At 34.4% G+C, this 23,717-nt stretch overlaps 1 protein-coding gene across 1 annotated transcript in view; it reads right to left on the bottom strand.

Moving 5' to 3' along the window:
* The window catches only part of dachb (dachshund b), a 52,498-nt gene that overhangs the window by 9,453 nt on the left and 19,328 nt on the right, over positions 1 to 23,717 (bottom strand). The window contains exons 2-6 of the mRNA XM_067403081.1: positions 17,498 to 17,613; positions 10,057 to 10,176; positions 4,347 to 4,466; positions 2,731 to 2,900; positions 2,164 to 2,305 (exon numbers count right to left, since the gene is read on the bottom strand). Of these exons, the coding sequence (XP_067259182.1) occupies positions 2,164 to 2,305; positions 2,731 to 2,900; positions 4,347 to 4,466; positions 10,057 to 10,176; positions 17,498 to 17,613 (668 nt within the window). The remainder of the gene's footprint in view (positions 1 to 2,163; positions 2,306 to 2,730; positions 2,901 to 4,346; positions 4,467 to 10,056; positions 10,177 to 17,497; positions 17,614 to 23,717) is intronic.

Here is a 23,717-nt window from a genome sequence, read left to right as displayed (position 1 = left end):
ACACACCAATCAGGCATAATATTATGACCACTGGCAGGTGAAGTGAATAACACTGATTATCTCTTCATCATGGCACCTGTTAGTGGGTGGGATATATTAGGCAGCAAGTAAACATTTTGTCCTCAAAGTTAGTAAGGATTTGAGCAAGTTCGACAAGGGCCAAATTGTGATGGCTAGACAACTGGGTCAGAGCATCTCCAAAACTGCAGTTCTTGTGGGGTGTTCCCAGTCTGCAGTGGTCAGTATCTATCAAAAGTGCTCCAAGGAAGGAACAGTGGTGAACCAGTGATGGGGTCATGGGCGGCCAAGGCTCACTGTTGCATGTGGAGAGCGAAGGCTGACCCGTGTGTTCCGATCCAACAGACGAGTTACTGTAGCTCAAATTGCTCAAGAAGTTAATACTGGTTCTGATATAAAGGTGTCAGAATACACAGTGCATCGCAGTTTGTTGGGTATGGAGCTGCATAACCACAGACCAGTCAGGATGCCCATGCTGACCCCTGTCCACTGCCGAAAGCACCAACTGTGGACATGTGAACATCAGAACTGGACCACGGAGCAATGGAAGAAGGTGGCCTGGTCTAATGAATCACGTTTTCTTTTACATCACGTGAATGGCTAGGTGCGTGTGCATCACTTTCCAGGGGAACACATGGCACCAGGATGCACTATGGGAAGAAGGCAAGCCGACAGAAGCAGTGTGATGCTTTGGGCAACATTCTGCTGGGAAACGTTGGGTCCTGCCATCCATGTGGATGTTACTTTGACACATACCAACTACCTAAGCATTGTTGCAGACCATGTACACCCATTCATGGAAACACTATTCCCTGGTGGCTCTAGCCAGGATAATGCACCCCGCCACAAAACAAAATTGGTTCAGGAATGGTTTGAGGAGCACACTGAGTTTGAGGTGTTGACTTGGCCTACAAATTTCGTTACATAACAGTCGGGATCATTAATATGTATGACCCCAATATTTGCATATGCCAGCCCATGTTCAAGGCATTAGACAAGGAAAGGCAGTATTAACGTCTGGATCTGTGCACAGACAAGGTAAGCAAGCAAGGACAACAGCGTAAAATGGCAGATGGAGCAATAATAACTGACATGATCCATGATAACATGATATTTTTAGTGATATTTGTAAATTGTCTTTCTAAATGTATTGTTAGCATGTTGCTAATGTACTGTTAAATGTGGTTAAAGTTACCATCGTTTCTTACTAAATTCACGGAGACAAGAGTCGTCGCTATTTTCATTATTAAACACTTGCAGTCTGTATAATTCATAAACACAACTTCATTCTTTATAAATCTCTCCAACAGTGTAGCATTAGCTGTTAGCCACAGAGCACAGCCTCAAACTCACAGAATCAAACGTAAACATCAAAATAAACACTTTACTCACATAATTTGAAGCATGCATACAGCACGCATGACTAACATCTTGTAAAGATCCATTTGAGGGTTATATTAGCTGTGTGAACTTTGTAAATGCACTGTAATATAGTCGAGAGCTCGTGTGGCAGGGAGCATGTGATTTAAAGGGGTGGCACGCTGCCAAAAATCAGTGTATAGTTAATGATGCCCCAAAATAGGCCATTAAAAAAAATAATTTAAAAAAATCTATGGGGTATTTTGAGCTGAAACTTCACAGACACATTCAGGAGACACCTTAGATTTATATTACATCTTGTGAAAAAGCATTCTTGGGCACCTTTAAAATAACTGTTGTCTATTTGAATATATTATAAAATGTAATTTATGGCAAAGCTGAATTTCCAGCATCATTACTCCAGTCTTTAGTGTCACATAATCCTTCAGAAATCATTCTACTATGTACATTTGGTGCTCAAGAAACATTTCTGATTATTTTTCACGGTTCTTTGATAAATAGCAATTATTTTAAATGAAAAACTTTCGTAACATTATAAATGTATTTACTCTCACTTTAGATCAATTTAATGCACTTGCTGGATAAAAGCATTTATTTCTTTCAAAAAGGAAAAGTACTCACCCCACTTTTGAACAGTAGTGTTTGTACATTTGAGGGATTTACTCAGCAAATATTGATGTATAGTTTGATTCATTACAATAAAACAATTCATTACTCAGCATATAATGAATTCATTTGATAGCCCTACTGAATATGTAAACTCACCTGTTTTTTGAGGAGAGTGTGTGTAAAGGTGTGTGGGGCTGCTGGGAACTGAACTGCTTTGTTGAGGTGAGGGCTCAGTTTTCTGAGGAACAATCCCCTCAACGGATGGTGTCAAAGAGGGACTCTCTTCAAAACACTCTTGCTGAAATAATAATAATAATAAAAAAAAAAAATAATAAAAAGTTCAGTCCTGTAAACAATTACACACCCATATAAACTCTCCCCACATAAAAACACATCTTCAACGGCCCAGTTCGTCTGAAATCCAACAGAGAGTCAGATTGGCTTGAGGTTCATCATTGAGGATTTGTCATAAAATAAAACCTTTTTTCAGGTACAGCTTTGTGGTTAAGCTAGTTTAATAGTCAAGCTGTGCTTTGCAACACAAGTCCCTAAAGTAGTTTGGACCCCTTCAGACCAAGTGGACCAGCAAATTGCTTTAAGTGACTCAAAATAAATAAACTCAAAAAAGAACTGTGTGAACAATCCCTGATGACCTTGCAGCAAAAGAGCTCTTGGAGTGTATGTGTGTGTGTTTTAGTGTCTGGTGTGTACAGTATGTCCTACCTTGATGGCAGATGTCGGCCTGGAGACGGGGCTGTGCACCTGTGCACTGGCAACCATGTTGGCAATTGTATTAAGGTGGTTCATCTGGTTCATTGCCATGGCAACAGAGGCAGGAGGAAGTCCAACAGGAAGCAGGGGATGGGGCATCATCATGAAGGGCAGGTCCAGTCCTATGCGAAGAAGAAAGAATCAGAGAATAACTACTTAAATTTGGGTCTGTTTATCACACATATCTACTGAATGTCTTCAGTCATATGTATGGAAGCATGTTTTTGCTACTAAATAAAACAATTAAAAAGGTAATTGCGACTTCTCACAATTCTGACTTTTTAATCACGCAATTCTGACTTTATATCTCACAATTCTGACCTTTTATCAGAATTGCGAGATATAAACTCACAATCGCAAGTTATAAAGTCAGGATTGCATGATATAAACCTGCAATTGCATCTAATAAAGTCTCGCAATTCTGACTTTTTTATCAGAAGTGTGTGTTTATATTTCGCAATTCTGACTTTATAACATGCAATTGGGTCTTATAAAGTCAGAATTGTGAGATATAAATTCGCAATTCTGAGAAGTGTCTTTTTCCCCTTACAATTGGACATTATAACATGCAATTGTGAGTTTATATCACACAATTCTGACTTTATAACTCGCAATTCTGACTTTATATCACACAATTCTGACTTTATAACACAATTCTGACATTATATCACACAAGTCTGACTTTATAACACAATTCTGACTTCATATCACGCAATTCTGACTTTATAACTCACAATTCTGACTTTATATCACGCAATTCTGACTTTATAACACAATTCTGACATTATATCACGCAAGTCTGACTTTATAACACAATTCTGACTTCATATCACGCAATTCTGACTTTATAACACAATTCTGAATTTATAACTCACAATTGCTAGAAAAAGTGTCAAAATTATGAGATAAAAGATTTATTTTATGGCGGAAACAAGCTACCATACATATGGACTACTTATATGATGCTTTTTATGGCAGCACGATATATTGTTTTAGCATCGATATCGCAATGTGCACATCCGCAGTAATCACATGGCAGGATGTATGCATGCATTTGGTCTCAAAGTGACAGCAGCTTTCCTGTGTCTGTGTCATTAATGTTAAACCGGGTTCACACTGTATGATGTCATTCGAAAAAGAGTAGGGGTTTAACCCCGTCATCCTGGCCAAATTTGCCCACTGTCCTCTATCCATCATCACGGCTTCCTAATCATCCCCATATTAATATTGATTGGCTTCATCAATCTGTCCTGTCTCCACCAATCAGCTGGTGTGTGGTGGGCATTCTGGCGCAATATGGCGGCCGTCGCATCATCCAGGTGGATGCTGCACATTGGTGGTGGTTGAGGAGATTTTCGCTTCCATATGTAAAAGCACTTTGAGTGCAGGGAAAAGCACTATATAAACGCAATGATAAATGAAACATTAATTGCCCCAATAATTGAAAATAGAAAGTCATACAGGCTTGGAAAGACATGAGGGTGAGAAAATACTGACAGAATTTTTGTTTTGGGTTGAATTATCCCTTTAAACACATCGGAGTGTGCAAGTGAATGGTTAATGCTTACTGTTGGCCAGTAGATGGGTGTGTTGGAGAGAGCTGAGCTGAGAGTTGTTCAAGCTGTGCTGTGTTTTCTCTGAAGCAGGTGATGAATGTTTCTCTCTCTCCCAGGACAAAGTGCTACATCCTGTTTAATTAATAATAAAAGAGTATGAAATAGTGAAAAGAAATAGTAAAATTCATAGAAATCATTATATATATATATATATATATATATATATATATATATATATATATATATATATATATATATATATTTAAAAAGTTAATGGACGAACAGATCTTTATAAAAGTCCACAATGTTATTGCAAATGAAATATAATACTGATAACATTAAATATTTTTATCATGTAAAACTTTAAATATTAGTCACTCAAACCTTTACCAAACCACTCACCAACGGTCGCGCATATCCGCCATGTTTTAAAGTTTTTTAACAGTTTTTACTCGTTTTTGTAGTTCTGAACCTAATCCTCTTTCAATACGCAATGAGTTGTGGGCAATATTAGCCTATAGTGTGCACGGATCCACACTTCAAAAATCTACCAGAAACAGACCATTCGGGGACTTCTGGCATACTCTTTTCAACATACTATGCTTTGTGACACACTTACTGTAATCTCATATATTATTTAGAATGGATAGTATAGACATTGGGACAGGGATAGTTCCACCACTCTATTCAGCAGTAGTTTTTTTTTTTTTTTCATCATGGCATTAGACTTTATACTGACACCTACTGGTATGTCACTGTAGAAATAGCCTATTTATTTTGATAGCCTAATCAAACTTTTTAAAACCAAAAATAACTGCAAGATACAGACTAATATTACTGGAGTACTTGCTTTAGGTGAACTTTAAGTGCACCTTTAACCACATACACACACAAATATGCTCAGATTATGAATTTAGTTAATCTTAAAGTTTAAGTTAAAAACGTTATGCCCCAAAAAGGTGATCAGAATATTATAAGATGTGCATATTGTTATTTTTAGTGAATAAAGAAATAATAAATAGTAAGTTGTCCAACGACCAGCAGTAACAATGAACTGAAATAATCTATCATCAGCATTCATGTCTCTGCCATAGGGAGCAGATGGTGTTTAGGTGGCAGATTGTGGCAAAGGAATCAATGATAACACAGGATGAAGTCAGTCCCCTTAAGACTTTCACACACTCCAGCCAATAAGGTCTTCACAGGACCGCACAAAAATAACCTGATTAAAAACAATAAGCTCCCTCATTACACTACGACACAACACTGCAGTTACATTACAACACAATGACAGCTTCGCAACCTGGGCTCTTCACGTGACATAAATACCATACAATAGAGTGGCCATCTGTGCGATGATCTGCACGTCCGTGGAAATCAAGACTAGTGTCAACAAACGCTCACATATCTTGTAGGACTGGAGTTCTAACGTAAGTGAGAGGGTGCAAATTCACAGTAATCAGACAGATGAAGATGGATGAGAAGAGGGAAAGCAGGGGCAATCAGACAACAAGAGCTGCAGCTGTGCTGCAAACCACTAAAACAAACACAAACATGCACACGTACACACACGTGCATACAGTATATTGTCTTGTGTCAAGTACTCAAATAGAAACAGCTTTCAGCTTTTGGTGGATGTCTAGAACAGCTTGGTTTGGATTACTGACATTTTGAAAGGAGCTGGTCTAAGAGATATGATTGCAGATCTGTCTATGTACGGTCAACATGAAATAAAATGTTTCTTAATAAAAGACTTTAAAACATTCCTGGCTTTATGGTGTGTGATTCATAAGCGCATGTTAATCAAGATATCTTTCCGACGGATAATTTTCACCTGGTGGATGATGAAACAGGCCAAAAATTCCACCGATTTACATTAAAAGAAGGATCTGCGCCATGTTTAGTATAAAATATAATTTAGGGCTGGTCTATTGACTTGGGCCAGTAAGCAATCAACCTAGAAATGCCCTAGCAACCACATAGCAACAACCGATATCTTTGCAATCACATAGCAACTCACTCAGGTACAATCTGCTATGAAAGTTATTACTGCAACATATTACAGATTATTAGAGAAACATGCAAAACTCAAAAAACGTAACTATACATACAATTTGCAACAGTTTCCAGCTGAAATGGCAGTAGAAAACCAATAACTTTTATTCCTTTTCACACCAGTTATGGTTACAGGGGCAGATTATGAAAGAATAAAGACTTATTTTCATGCATATACTATGTTATGACCTCAAAACACTTTTACAATAGTGCATGATTTGTAAACTAATACATTTCGAAGTTTGCATCACATAACCAACTCCATATGTTTAGCTTTTCTGACATAGTAAACTTGCTCAGTAGCTCACCTGGTACAGTAATGCACTCAGCATTGAATCCCGTGAAACATGTATGACAATAAAAGAGCTTAAAGACATGTAGTAGAATCAAGCTAAATAGCATGATGCTTTTTATCTCACATTTGCCTTTGTTAACACTATCTTATAAGTTTATGGTAGAGTTTAGTTGAGATTTTATATCATTTTCAAACGTGATAGAGAATTAAAGGGTTAGTTCACCCTAAAATGAAAATTCTGTTATTAATTACTCGCCCTCATGCCGTAAGACATTTGGAACACAAATAAAGATATTCTAATGAACATGATTGCTTTAAATGATGAACAGATTTAATTTAGACTATTATTGTTGTAAACGGAACATACGAGAAACAAAGAGGTTCATTCTCGTGTTACACAGCACGTTTGTTTTCGTGCATCAAGCAAGTACGGTTGAGCTTCTGTTTATGTTTGCTGATCAATGTTTGTAATATGTGATTAAAGCCTAAATTCAATCCATTCATCATATAAAGTGATCGTGTCTCTTTAGAAAATGTGGACTAAACCGCTCAATTCATATGAATTAATTTTATAATCTCTTTATGAACTTTTTGAAGCGCCAAAGTGGTAGTTACGTGGACTGTCAATGGAGGGACAGATGTCTCTCAGATTTCATTAGAATATCTTCATTTGTGTTCTGAAGATGAACAAAAGTTTTACGGGTTTGGAACGACATGAGGGTGAGTAATTGATGACAATTTTTGGGTAAACTAACCCTTTAACCTTTTAGCAAAACTCTCCAGACTTTTTTTTTTATTTCTGAACTGCCACAATACGTACAATAAGTAATGTAATAAGTCATCTCCAGATCCACGTTCATCGGTTTCGTACAAAACTGAATGCACATTTAGCACCAATCACTAGACATTTCACTTTAAAAGTGTCACGAAACGCAAAAAGTAACGTGATATCACTTCATCAACACAGAAATGTCACCACAGGCTCGTTCTCCTGCTGAATGAGAGAAAAAATTAGCCTCAATGACAAGGTCAAAACAAGGTAAAACTTTCTCATAAAAATGGCTATTTCTCACTTTTGAGTATTTTTGACCAGTAATTAATTATAGTAATTAGTATCCTAGTAATTAATAAACACCAGATGGTCAGCTTGTCTAGACTGTTTGATCAAGTGAGAAATGCTTTAAAAGTCAACTAGAACAGATTTGTGTGTTTCTACATGTTTGCTCTCACCAAAACACACGCAAACACTGCCTGCACCAAAAAAAACTACTGATTTAAACAGTATCTTAAAAATGAGGGCAACTTCAAACAGACAAGATGAGAGAGACAGAAAGGGGGTGGATGGGTGAAGATCCAAAAATGCTGACCATATGCTCGCAGGGAAAGATGGGCAAACAGATAATGTGTGCGTTACACTAGACACGACTTCCCTGCTAAGCGCATGTGGACGTGAAAACAAGCACACATGTGCTAACATACACCCGTATGCGCGCACAACGCACACCTGTTTCTGTTAACGCAGGCAATCACCCGTATGACAGGTTTCGGCCATCTTGTTAAATAATGCATGGAATTTTTCTTTCAACTTGTCAACGCAGGGGAAAAAAAGTATCTCTCACTGTCTCTCTCTTCTCTTCTGATGTCATCCTTGATGCTGATTTTCCTTGACTGCATTCCATCTTTCTGATGAAGGCCTTTTTTTCTTCTCTCCTAAATTCTGCTTGTCCACAGCTGTTCTCACTAGGAACGCTGCGCTCTCTTCCTCCTAAACACTTGTGAAAGTGGCCTTTGAAGTTAACATTATCTGTGTTTGTTTTAGCCACAGTTATGATAGGATTGAAGACTCGAGATTTCATGTGATGCTTGAAAATCTGTCTAGCAGGACTCGCTTAATGTAAACACTAAAAAAAAAAAAAAAGCTTTTCTTAAGAAAATTTTACTTTTTTCCTGTAATTAAATTACATTAAGTTCAAAAGTGGCAGTAAAAGATTTGTTACAGAAGATTTCTATTACAAATAAATGCTGTTCTTTGGAACTTTTTATTCATCAAAGAATCCTGAAAAAAATATATCATAATTTTTAATAAAATATTAAGTACCACAACTGTTATCTTTGATTATAATGGAAAAAATATATCTAGGTTTTCACAAAAATTGACATTGATAATAAAAATAAATGTTTCTTGAGCAGCAAATCATCTTATTAGAATGATTTTGATGCATCAAGACTGGAGTAATGATGCTAAAAATTCAGCTTTGCATCACAGGAATAAATTACATTTTATAATATAGTTAATTAGAAAACATTTATTTTAAATTGTAATAATATTTCACAATATTACTGTTTTTACTGTATGTTTCATCAAGTGAATGTATCCCTGGTGAGCATAAAAAACTTCTTAAAACACTAAAAATCTTACCAACCCCACGATAGTGAATAATTAAAAATGTTATTTTTATTCATTAAATGTTTTAATAATATTTTAGATGTGTTTTTATACATGTTGGAAATCAAACAATAGCCCTACCTTTTTGTTAGTGAAGGTAAACTGAAAATAAAGAAGATTACAACTGATTAAACTATTGGAAATTACACTTCATAAGTTTTTCAATAACAATAAATGCTTTTGAATAATGAATGACATGTGAATTGTAAAATATTTTGCCATTTTGAGACTATTTTACTTGTTTTTTTACTCACTTCTGTCAGTTTCAAAATGTATCACCAGGTCTTGTAAATAAATAATGTTTTATATTGTTTATAATTTTTTTAATATTTTTCGTTTTCAAATATTTTTACTTAAATATGATAATAAATGCAAAAGTATAAAGTAAATGTATTATTTTCTACCATGATATTGTATTATACCACATCAGACGGGTGAGAAATATAGATATAAATATATTTAGACAAAACAAATATAATTAAATATAAATAAATTAGATCTAGATTAAATAAAATTAAATATAAAATTCATAAAAAACAAGAAATTATGTATCTACTTATGCATACACACACACACACACACAAACAAATATTGTGCAATATAACAAAGCATGTGCACCTCTGCACCAAATGTCTTGTTTCATCTCTAAGGCTGGTGTACGATTAACTATTCTCCTGTTCGCTGTTGGTCTTCTCTAAATGCACAGTCAGGCAGCAGTCATTAATGTCACCATTAGTCTCTGTAAACCAAGCATAGCCCTGCAACATGGGCCCCTTGAGCGAGCTCTGTGATGGGGCTCATCTCACCCAAAAGGCCCAGGTTACAATTGCAAGGCCATCTGTCTCACACATCTACAGATTGCACTTTAAACAAGCTGCCTTTAACACAACACATAAACAAACAAATAGTGAAAGCACAAGCCCTACCTGTATCTGTATTAGAGTTGAGCTCATCTGAATCAAATTCTAAGCCATTGTGGGTCTTGTGTAGATTCATCATCATTTTCATCTTCTGTATCTTCAAAGCTTCAGCCATTGTTGTTAGACCTGCAATACAATAATATCACAAATAAGTACATACACAAAACACTCCACTCTCACTCGTTTCTCCCACACAGCACTGAGGTAATCAAATGGAGACACTTCTGCTTCATTTGAGAGTTAAACTCACATGTGTCTCCTCCACAACATGTTTCAGCAGAGATAACAAAAATATCTCAGACTGAGCTCAGATTTGCCAAGATTTTTATCCAATCAAATGCCATAAATTATATATATATGCTACTGCTCAAAATTTGTTTAAATGTTTTTGAAAGAAGTCTTTTATGCTAACCAAGGCTGCATTTATTTGATAAAAAATACAAAAACAGTAAATATTGTAAAATATGATTACAATTTAAAAGTTTTCTGTTTTAATATATATATATATATATATATATATATATATATATATATATATATATATATATATATATATATATATATATATATATTAAAATGTAATTTATTCCTGTGATGGTAAAGCTGAATTTGTAGCAGTCATTATTCCTGTCATCAGTGTCTGATACACTGATATACTACCATTCAAAAGTTTGGGGTAAGTAATTTTTCATTTTTTTTTTTTTTTTCAAATAAATTAAAGGTGCCGTCTTTTTAAAAGATGTAATATAGGTCTAAGGTGTCCCCTGAATGTGTCTGTGAAGTTTCAGCTCAAAATACCCCATAGATTTTTTTTTATAAAGTTTTTTAACTGCCTATTTTGGGGCATCATTAAATATGAGCCGATTTAGGCTGCGGCCCCTTTAAATGCTCACGCTCCCCACCCACGGAGCTCGCCCTTGCCTTAAAAAGTGCATAAACAAAGTTCACACAGCTAATATAACCCTTTAATGGATCTTTACAAAGTGTTCGCCATGCATGCTGCATGCATGGATCGGATCATGTGAGTATAGTATTTATTTGGATGTTTACATTTGATTCTGAATGAGTTTGATAGTGCTCCGTTGTGTTTATGAATTATACAGACTGCAAGTGTTTAAAAAATAAAAATAACGACAGTCTTGTCTCCGTGAATACAGTAAGAAACGATGGTAACTTTAACCACATTTAACAGTACATTGGCAGCCAGGCATCCTTCCCTTGTCTAATGCTTGAACATGAGCTGGCATATGCAAATATTGGGGGCGTACATATTAATGATCCCGACTGTTACGTAACAGTCTGTGTTATGTTGAGATTCGCCTGTTCTTCGGAGGTCTTTTAAACAAATGAGATTTATATAAGAAGGAGGAAACAATGGAGTTTGAGACTCACTGTATGTCATTTCCATGTACTGAACACTTGTTATTCAACTATGCCAAGATAAATTAAATTTGAATTCTAGGGCACCTTTAATACTTTTATTCAACAAGGGTGCATTAAATTGATCAAAAGTGACACTAATGATAAGAACCATTATTAATATTTTAGCACCAATAATAACAGAGTGGTGGAACTATGACACATTTTTGCAGGCCAAAACGCGGAAGCGAGTTAGCATTATGGCATTTCCGGTTCCATCGTCCCAAAGTCAATGGGTGTGGTGAACACAGGCTCAAGATACTTTCACGTTTAATTCTACAACAGAAAATACAACAGTATTAACCTACCCGTGATTTTTTTAAGCGGTTACATGTCTTGAAAATGATAGTTAAACGTCATTGCGCCGAACAGGTAAGCTCAGTCCGCTTTTACAACCTTGACATGCTTATAACTGCACTCTTACAAGCTATTCTAATTCAAACTTTCAGGGAAAATGTCTTTAGATAAAGACTGAAAGAGTTGTTGGAAGCTTAGAGGTGGTGACGCTGAAGTCGTGGGACCGTGGTGAAGTTCGTTTATAGCCTACCTTTAGCTTTTTACTTCAGGTGACTGCATTAAGGCTTCAAAATTCATAAAAGTTGTGTTCATCTGTGAAAATTATCTTGATGGAAAAAACGTGCAAGTATAAAACTTTTGTTGAGCACAGAACTTGTTTTTTGCAATAATCCAAAAGCCTATGGGAAAAACCTATTGGGTTTTTGTTGAGGGAACCAGTGTGATGCTAACTGCTGATTGGCCTACAAAGTGACGTCATAGTTCCACCACTCTATTGAGCAGCAGATCAGCATATTAGAATGATTTCTGAAGGATCATGTGATACTGAAGACAGGATTAATAATGCTGAAAATTCAACTTTACCATCACAGGAATAAATACTGCAATATTACAGTATTTTTGAGCAAATAAATGCAGCCTTGGTGACCATAAGGCGGATTGACAACAGACCCGGAAGAGAAGACAATGCTAAATAAAGTCGTAGTTTTTGTTATTTTTGGTCCAAAATGTATTTTCGATGCTTCAAAAACTTCTAACTAACCCACTGATGTCACATGGACTACTTTGATGATGTTTTTATTACCTTTCTGGACATGGACAGTATACCGTACATACATTTTCAATGGAGGGACAGAAAGCTTTCGGACTAAATCTAAAATATCTTAAACTGTGTTCCGAAGATGAATGGAGGTCTTACGTGTTTGGAACGACATGAGGGTGAGTCATTAATGACATCATTTTCATTTTTGGGTGAACTAACCCTTTAATATACTGGTTTCAGGCTGCTAAGAGATGTGCTATTTATGAAGCACATTAGACTAAAAATTACAGCAATAAATTCCTTAGTTGACAATGAATGGATGTTGTCGTCAGCAGAGTTTTAGTCAGAGCAACTGAAGGGTCACAGTGAGATAAGGGACCTGAAATAACTCTCTGTTAGCTGGACAGAGAGCATATCATGGAAGTCGTCCAAGAAATAGCCATCTGCCAATCAATCACTTTAAACTCCTCCTACTACCAGCACAATTAGCCAGCCAGAGAGCTCTGGCCTTGGTTACCCTGGATACCATAAAAAAAAAAAAAAGAGGTAAAAAAAAAAAAAAGTATTGATTAGTGACAGACGGTCAATGCACTGGACCAGTGATTGATGTTAAAATTGCTGCCTCTCTCATTATAGTTTAGATTTTTCAATACACGACCCTGCAACTCTAGAGATGTGAGCATGTGATGGTGTGTGTGTGTGCCTGTATATTTTTGCATGTGTGTTTGGGTGAGCGTGTGTATCGCATCTGACAAGGTCACGATTGTGACAAAGGAAAAGAAAAGTGCAGGTGAGACTGACTGCTGAGAAGGAGAAAAACAATGGACCATTAACATGCACACACATAGACACAAGTACAGACCGGCATATTCCCTCAGGAGAGCAGTGACTGCTTGGCTAATCATGACTTCAACATCTCTATATGTAAATGCTGACTGTCTGAATCTAGTATACAGCTGTTGCATGAGCTTCACTGTGGGCTCATGGGAAAATAATCTTCAGAGATTTGAGTTGAGTTACATAAGCTGTTTGACAAGAAGGAAACCGCTCGTTCATGTGAAGTGAGACTGTCCTGAGGGGGGATTCTATTCCTTGAACTCTAATGTTGCACCAGAAACAAATTTCATGTCACAGCCACACACACACCATGAGAATAGTTAAGATCATACATACATTTATGCACAGAACATGCCTTATAAAAACAGCAAGAAACTGACTTTGAAGAAACTGAGCAGTTTAGTCCAAATTTTCTGAGGAGACTAGATCGCTTTTTATGATGAACAGATTTACTTTAGGCTTTTACTGCACATATGAACCTTGATCTGCGATTTGGTTCAGTGCTCATTTAGTGTTTATGTTCACACACTAAATTCATATCGCTCAATTCATATGGATTCGTTTCTGGTGTGTGCATTTAGAACCAATTATATGGAGATCAAACACTGCATTTCCCCCATCTCTACTCCTCTCCTCTCGTCTCCCTCGTTTGGCACCACCCCCTGCTGTCTGTCATTGCCCTGTGTCATAAACAATCCCAAAAATTTCAAGACTTGCCAACGAGGCCATTTTGCAGCAGTTGGAGATTAGAGAAAATGAAAATAAATTATTTAAATGAATGTCAAAGTCAAATTTTACATACCAATCTTTAAGAAAATGTTAAATACTTCAGATCCCAGAGGAAAATCTTGAGGCAATTACTGATGATCAGTAAGATACGGAAGAGGATTAGGGCCAAGCAATAATAAAAAAATAAAACCATCTCGAGATTAAAGTTGTTAAATTTCGAGAAAAAAGTCGAGATAAAATGTTGAGAATAAAGTCATTAAATTACGAGAACAAATTCGTTAAATTATGAGAAAAATGTCGTTACATTTCGAGAAAAAAGTCGAGATAAAATGTTGAGAATAAACTCATTACATTAACAAATATATTCTCGTAATTTAACTAATTTGTTCTCATAATTTAACGACTTTTTCCTCGTAATCTAATGAGTTTATTCTCGTAATTTAATGACTTTATTCTCAACATTTTATCTTGCCTTTTTCGCGAAATTTAACGAGTTTGTTCTCGAAATTTAACAACATTTTTCTCATAATTTAACAAATTTGTTCTCATAATTTAATGACTTTTTTCGTAATTTAATGAGTTTATTCTCAACATTTTATCTCGACTTTTTTCTCGAAATGTAACGACATTTTTCTCATAATTTAACGAATTTGTTTTCGTAATTTAATGACTTTTTTCGTAATTTAATGACTTTTTTCGTAATTTAATGACTTTATTCTCAACATTTTATCTCGACTTTTTTCTTGAAATGTAACATGTTTTTTCTCAAAATTTAACAACTTTAATCTCAAGATGGTTTTATTTTTTTATTATTGCTTGGCCCTAATCCTCTTCTGAAGTAAGAACTACACAATTAATGTGGATAATATAGTTCAGTTCATTAAAAAAAAAAAAAAAAAAAAAATGTTTGATGTTTCATATTGAAATATATGACATATGGAAGCTTTTTTCTACCACTGAAAAAAAATCATTTTATATATATACAATTCTGACTTTTTCTCGTGTTATAAAGTCAGAACTGTGAGATATAAACACTCAGTTGTAAGAAAATGTCAGCACTGTAAGCTTTTTTCCCCTCTCAGAACTGGACTTTATAACTTGCAATTGTGAGAAGTCAGAATTGTGAGATAAAAAGTCGCAATTATCTTTTACATTTGTTTATTCCGAGGCGGAAACAAGCTTCCATACATTTTCTGAATGTCATCATCATCTTCTGAAGCTCTAAAGAAACATAGGTTATAAGAGATTACTCAGATTTTTTTATTTTTTTCCTCAGGCAAACAATCAGAGAATCATCTCAGTTGAGATATTGAAGAAATTTCTGATTTTCTTACAAAAACGCATAGCAAAATACTGTCATGTCTCCACTGTGTTTGTTGGCTGGTTGTATTTTGCTGTTAGAACAGAATCATTGAATCACTCATATGGTGCCACCATTTTTTATTTTTTTTTACCTTACTGTCATAGCCTGAAACAATGACTGAGCACTTGGCAAATCAAAGCAAACTGCTGTACTCTCATTCCTAACGAGTCCTGACATCTGGCACTTGACGATGCCAAGACTCTAAGTGACATCTCCACGGTAACTGCTCAAACATGGCAGAATATCACTGCACAGTCTAGCGCATCCTCCATGGTGACCCCACAACTTTGTGTGTATGTGTGTGTGAGGGGGTTCTGCTATTACTGTGTACACACACATGTGCTGATAAACATATAGAAAAATAATTTTGATCAGGTGTATAGGTTTAAAAAGTGGGTTAATGTTTTGAAAAATGTTGATATCTCTGAAATCATATTTATTGGAGTGACCATTTTTTTGACCACAATGAAATAGGGCTCGTTATTTTACTGTTTATTTGTATTGGCCTCTTCATATGGAAGCTTGTTTCACCACTAAATAAAAAAATAAAAAAGGTAATTGTAACTTTTTTTCTCAGAATTGCAAGATTTAAATGCAATTGCGAGTTATAAAGTCAGAATTGCATCTTATAAAGTCTGAATTGCGAGATATGTCGCAATTCTAACTTTTTTCTTGCAATTGCGAGTTTTCATCACGCAATTCTTACTTTATATCTCACAGTTTTGACTTTATATCTCACAATGTCAGTCTTTTTTCCCTCAAAATTTGACATCATAACATGCAATTGCGAGTTTATATCTCAAATTCTAAGAAAAAAGTAAGAATTGTGAGATAAAAAGAAGCAATAACCTTTTTTTATTTTTTATTTCATAGCAGAAAACAAGCTTTATCTTCAAGCTAAATAGTTCCCCACTCTGTTATAGGAAAAAAGCTCAAGGATACTGAGTGTAAATAATGTGGCGTGCTGCCAATTTTGTTACAATTAACTAAAAGTAAATCTAAAACTAGTAAAAATCATTTTTGTTAATTGAAATAAAGCTGAAATAAAATAAAAAATATAAAAATTTTGAAATTAATTTAATTAAAATGATGTTGTCATTTTAGTACTTGAACTTATTTTATTTCAGTTAGGTGCAAAGGAACTAACTGAAATAAAATAAGTTCAAGTATTAAAAAGATAAAGCTAAATAAAAAATAATAAAATTATCAAGGCACATAACATTAAAATTAACTAACTTAATTAAAATAAAAACTGAAAATAAAAAAACAAAAGCCAAAAATAGTAATAAATACTATAGTAATTACTAAATAGAAATTTTTCTCTGATCTTTACCCTGCAAAAACAACAAAAAATAATACTAAAATACATATAAATAAAAATGAAACAGTGGCGCAAATCACGTTTATATATATATATATATATATATATATATATATAGATGGGATATCTTAAAGGTTCAGCAGTTACTTTATAAAATTATGAAAAGATAAAATAAAAAGTAATTTACAGTTTCCAGTTTCAAATTCAGATTTTCTGGCACTGTTTCCTGAAAATAAGCCATCATTTTTTGAAAGTGGGAAGGACATGTCCCCTCCAGGTATTGTCACTGTTACATCCCTGATTCTGGTGGAAATAAGACATTTCTTAGGGCGAATTTCAGCACATTTTCAGCATCCACCCTTCCCAATGTGATACAGTAGAGTTGAGAAAAGAGGACGGGGGATGTGAGGCTTCTGGCCAGTGAGAGGAAGAGGGAAATAGAGAGGGATGAACAGATGGATGAGTGATCCCGCTGGGGTGTGTCATTCATCACTGTCACCCGTAAAAGAAGGTGCATGAAAGATGACCGAACAGAGAGGCAGAAAGGGAGAGAGAATGAAAGATGAGCAGAAGGACAGCAGAGGAGGGAGTGATTTAAGCATATACTTTTCATATGTGTTGAAGGGGGCTGTGAGTGAGTAAACTGAAGCTCATCTAAATTTACAGCGCTCTGAATGTGGTGAAAAGCGAGCTGGGTGTGTGTACGGTGTGTTGGATTTACCTGTGGGTGACAGCAGGGCTGGAGACAGAAGGCTGTTTGCTCTGTGGTGGAGGATTCTGGGGCTGTCTTGCACACTGGCCCCATAGGAACGCTTTGGTGGGCGGCCTGGACGAGAGCTGTGGAGGGCGTAAACAGACATTAGCAAATTGCGCCCATCATTAAGGACAACGGGAACAGACAATGGAGAGGATGTCTCAGAGAACCAGTGTAGAAAAACAGAAACACAATAAAAGCAAATAATAGAAAAGTATGTTTTACGTAATGTGAACAAAAAATAGAAAAATAACACTTTAAAATGACATTATAGCAACAAGTTTGACAGGAAACACAAATTTTCTAGCATTCCAAACTCACATAAAATATTGACACCGCTGATGACAGTTTTGCATTAAATTTTGCAATATTCCAAGAAAATATTTCACCTTTCTTATTATCAATGTTCAAAGCTGCTATATATATATACATATATATATATATATATATATATATATATATATATATATATATATATATATATACATAAATATATATATATATATATAAATTATAAAATTAACTAACTTAATTAAAATAAAAAACTGAAAATATAAAAACAAAGGCCAAAAATAGTAATAAATACTATATTAATTACTAATTAGAAATTTTTCTCTGCTCTTTACCCTGTAACAACAACAAAAAATAATACTAAAATACATATAAATAAAAATGTAACAGTGGTGCATATTATATGTATATATATATAAAATTCATAAAATTCATAAAGGTTCAGCAGTTACTTTATTAAATTAACTTTAGTTAATTTAATAAAGTAACTTTACTAAATTAATAAAGTTACTTTATTAAATTATATATTTTTATATATATATATATATATATATATATATATATATATATATATATATATATATAAAATATAATTTAATAAAGTAACTTTATTAATTTAGTAAAGTTACTTTATTAAATTAACTAAAGTTAATTTAATAAAGTAACTGCTGAACCTTTAAGAATAATATATATATATATATATATATATATATATATATATATATATATATATATATATATATATATATATATTATATTTATATTTATATATATATATTATATTTATATTTATATATATATATATATATTATATTTATATTTATATATATGTATGTGTGTGTGTAATTTTTATGTAATTTGAGATATGTGTGTATATATATATATATATATATATATATATACACACATACATAAATATATATATATATATATATACATACACAGTTTTGTGGGGAAATTGTGATACATTCAGAAAAAGTCAAAAAGAACAGTTCAAATGCAAATTAATGCATCCATGCTAAATAAAAGTATTTATGTATTTTAAATCATATTGGCCTCAAACTTTTAAACAGTATATTCAAATAACATAAATATGAGACTGTTTTATGAATGTTAGTGGTCAACAATTTAAAAGTTAGTCACACAAGAGAGCCCTTTTAGCAAGTCACATAGATATTTTCAAATGATTTTATAGAGTATCAGAGCATACTCAGCATATATGAGGAGAACATACTGAGGTTTCAGCCTTCTAACTTCTAACTGGAAAGGCGTTATAAAGGTCAAAGCAAGAAAATCATTCTGAAGGCTCAGATTCAGACTGTTCAGTAGCTTAAAAAAAAGATGCTTTTGCTTTTCCATAAGTTTTTCCCATAAAGTAGTTTTAACATTGCACTTTGTCTGTCACCTGCCAAACTTGGGATATGAACTATCCTCTATAAATCAACAAACTGCTGATTAAATAAAGATGGACAAACCCCTTCAAATTCCGTTAAAATAACCGAAACAGGAGGAGAAAGAGTGAGGACTTTTCCTGCCAGTCTTGCTTTTGTTTATAACTCCAAAGGTTCATCTCAGGGGTAGAGGCACAATCTTTGAGCAGTCAAAGGTTAAAAGACACTGAGGGGCTTTTGCCTTGGAAGAATGTGGATGAAAAAGGAGAAAGACCTTTAAACAGAGGCCCGTGACTGAAGGAGAAACAGACTGAGTTTAACATCTCTCCATTGATTTATGCGGCAGTGGTAGTCGATGACAAGTCTGTGATCTCTCCTCTGATAGAGCAACAATCATGAACCCATATGTGAATAACAAGAGAATGACATTGACGTACAGTGAGCTAGAATGAACCAGTGGCATTTTTATTTTTTTCATCATCATATCCCCCAAATATAATGATTGAGGTAAACCAAGCTTAAAATGTTAGTCAAGGTTTATTTTATTTTTTATTATTTTTATTTTTTGCTTTTGCTGTTTTTTCTTTTCCTTATTCAGACAGTACAGCACAGAGCAAAGCAATCTCATGAAAAAAAATTAACTATTTTTCGCTTTGGCGAATTGGTTGCTAATTGGCTTAAATTTGTATAATAATTTTCTAGAAAAATAAGTAAGAATGAAGATCCACTCCTAACCCTAACACTGTAAAAACTAACAGATGAAATAACAGTAAGAAAAATCTAACTTAATGAAATGGAACCGTTTACTGCCTTTAGACAAAATATATTGGTAACGCTTTACAATAAGGTTCATTAGTTAAACATTAGTTAATGTATTAACTAACATGAGCTCACCATGAGCAATACATTTGTTACTGCATTTACTAATCTTCGTTAATGTTACACTCTAAAAAATGCTGGGTTAAAAACAACCCAAGTTGGGTTGAAAATGGACAAACCCATTGATTGGGTTGTTTTAACCCAACTGTTGGGTTAAATGTTTGCCCAACCTGCTGGGTAGTTTTATTTAACCCAACTATTGTTTGAAAATGACTATATGGCTGACTTAAAATGAATCTAAAATGAAATTAAAATGTTCATTTATTAAACATATTAATAAATGTTAATTTTCAAGATATTTTGGGTTAAGTAAGCAATACTGTAATTTTCAAACAATAGTTGAGTCAAGTAAAACTACCCAGCAGGTTGGGCAAACATTTAACCCAACAGTTGGGTTAAAACAACCCAATCACTGGGTTTGTCCATTTTCAACCCAACTTGGGTTGTTTTTAACCCAGCATTTTTTAGAGTGTAGTTAATGAAAATACAGTTATTCATTGTTTGTTCATGTTAGTTCAAAGTGCATTAACAAATGTTAACAAGATTTTAATAATGAAAATTGAAATTAACATCAACAAAGATTAATAAATGCTGTAGAAGTGCAGTTCATTATTAGTTCATGTTAACTAATGTAGTTAACTAATGTTAACTAATGAACCTTATTGTACAGTGTTACCAATATATTTTTAAATATAAAAGTCTGTTATGTTGAGAATCCTATTTAATACATCAGGCTTTTTTGGCTTACACATTACAATAGGAGAATATGGAGCTCACACTTGAGGAGGGAAAAAAACACCTCAGACTGAGCCAAAATATGCAATTTGGTGCAGTTGATGATATTTATACTTATTTATACTATTATTTGCCAAAAAAAAAAAAAAGATAACTTGTAGTGTGAATCAAATTTTTATAAAAGTTTAGCAGACTATACATAAAATGCATAGAAAAAAAAAGTTGTTACTCTATATCTCCCAACAATATGTCTTAGTAAGATTGTATGTAAATACTTTATAATCAAAGCTTTTTAGGTTTTATTGTGGGGGACAAAACATGCAATACAATGATGAGATTTATAAATAAATGTTCCTCATAATCATATTCATATTCATATTTTAACATGATTATCCATAGTACATAATTAAAAAAATTAAAATAAATAAACCTGTTGTTTCAGTGCAGTTAGTGTTCATCAAGTGTTTAAGAACTGATTAAAAATTCTGTTTTTAAAAATTCCACTCAGTTTAAAATAGTGCTACACCTTATTACAAAATTAATGACTTAACTATAAAAAAATATTTTATAATTAATAAACTCCAAATTAATAACACTCCAAATAACAAATGAACCTACTTATTTTAAAAAAAATAAAAAAAAGGAAACAAAAAAAATGCATTTTTTCAACTTTTTTTACTGAACCAGAATCCTCAAGCACTTGACATGAAAGAATAAAAAACATTGTATCTCGAGTGATCTGCCACCAATTAATTTATAAGACTGATATTTTTGCAACTACATCTTTAATACTTCTATATGTAAATTACTTCCCCATATCAGCATAGTTCTGTTCTGTCATTCTGTTCTGCTGTCGCTGTGCACTGCACGCAACAAAGCACCCATTGCAAAGCATTTGTCCTTCATGTCAGTATGTCATAAATAGAACGAGGCATCAGTTTACCGTCTGAGATTTGTCGCTCGCATCCGGTGTAGACGCGGTGTAAGGTATTCTGAGTGATGTTTAGTACGTTGCTATGCAGTTGCCAGGGTTTCTGAGTGGATGTTAGGGTGTTGCTAATAGGCGGATGTTTACTGCCATAAGTCTCTATATGGCTTGGGTCCCTCCTTAAAATGTAAATCTATGGGGTCGTTTATCCTTTTTACTCTCTCCTCAAGCTTTCCTCAACAAGCCACACAATTTGCAGAATTATTCATGACTGTAGCGTAAACAGTGCAGGGTGAGTTATACACTGAAATGTAATACTTCTGTGTTTCAAAAGAGCAAGAAAAATCCTGTTTTCTCTGATATGGCCCTTTTGAAATCTCTGAGTATTAACAGAGGCTCAGCAGCAGTTTAGATTTTAAACAGAGTAGATTTAATAAGGCAATGTGATTTTGAAACAATAAGGATTGTGTATGCTTTTTGCATGCTTAATTAGTTTGATGCCTAAAAGAGCCACAGATGAATTCCAACAGAGAGAAAGAAAGAAGAGGGGAAAAAAGCATTTCCACGGCAGTTCAGCTGCTCATATCTCTCTTTTCATCCTGGTGTGTAATGTTTATACATCCACTAACCCGCTGTGTCAGCCTAACAGGAATGTGTGCAGTGTGTGTGGGACGGTGTGTTGATGTACGGGGGTGTGAATGGTTTCCTCTTTCTTAAAAGCACAGACAAAAGGAAGAACGCTGTTTACAAAGCTTACAGTAATACAGCTCTTGGAGACGCTCATTCATTGATCTCTTGATACCACTTCTCTCTCCCTCTCTTTCTCCCGCTCTATCTTTCTGTGCACACACACACGGAAACACAAAAAAAGCTAATCCAGATCTACTGACAACAGCTCTTTTGTTCTGTATTATCAGAGAGAAAAGAATCCCTCTCTTTTAGGGAACGACAGGATGAGCCGCTGATGGAAGCGATGCAGTCATGTAGAGGTCACTAGCAAGCGCAAACTCTTATAAAAATGACTGAAGCACCGATCGGAGGGACTGGAAACACACTGCCTAAACAAGCCAGTCATGCCAGCATCATGGCATCAGATTAGACTGCATTTCTGTAGCTCAACAGGTAAAGCAAGATGCAAGAAATGCCAAGGTCATAGGTTTGATTCACAGCGAACAAAAAGAGTGCATGTGTAATCGTACACTGATTATAATTAATCAGCAGACTATAATGCTGGGTTAAAAACAACCCAAGTCGGGTTGAAAATAAACAAACCCAGCGATTGGGTTAAATGTTTGCCCAACGTGCTGGGCAGTTTTATTTAACCCAACTACTGCTTAAAATGAACCCCAAAATAGGTTGGAAATTAAAAATCAGACTCAAAATTACCAGAGGCAAAAATAATAATAAAAAGGTGAACGTTTATTAATAAGCAATTTAATAAATGTTTTTTGTTCAATTGTTATTCATTCAACTTATTATTAAATGTTTATTTATTAAAGGGGAACTCTTATGCCCCTTTTCACAAGATGTAATATCTGGGCGTCCCCACGATGTGTCTGTGAAGTTTCAGCTTAAAATACCACACAGATCATTTATTATAGCTTGTCAAATTTGCCCCTATTTGGGTGTGAGCAAAAACACGCCATTTTTGTGTGTGTCCCTTTAAATGCAAATGATCTGCTGCTCCCTGCCCCCTTTCCAGAAGAGGGCGGAGCTTTAACAGCTCACACTTCGGTTGTTCAACAACAACAAAGCTGGAGAATCTCACGCAGCCAAAATGATGATTTTCAGTAATGGTGTTCAGCCTTACATTGTTCAAACCGGAGTCAGACACTGATGGAGAGACTCAGGAAGAAGTTACAACTTTCAGAATGAATCTGGATGTTTCTGAATGGTTAGTGGATAAATGTATGTAGTTGCTGTGGAGTTGATTCAACTCATCGACTAGCATGTGCCATCATGT

This window comes from Chanodichthys erythropterus, chromosome 12, assembly GCF_024489055.1.
Source record: "Chanodichthys erythropterus isolate Z2021 chromosome 12, ASM2448905v1, whole genome shotgun sequence".
Lineage (NCBI taxonomy): Eukaryota > Metazoa > Chordata > Actinopteri > Cypriniformes > Xenocyprididae > Chanodichthys > Chanodichthys erythropterus.
Note: the sequence above shows the minus strand (reverse complement) of the source record. Positions and strands in the feature narration are given on the sequence as shown.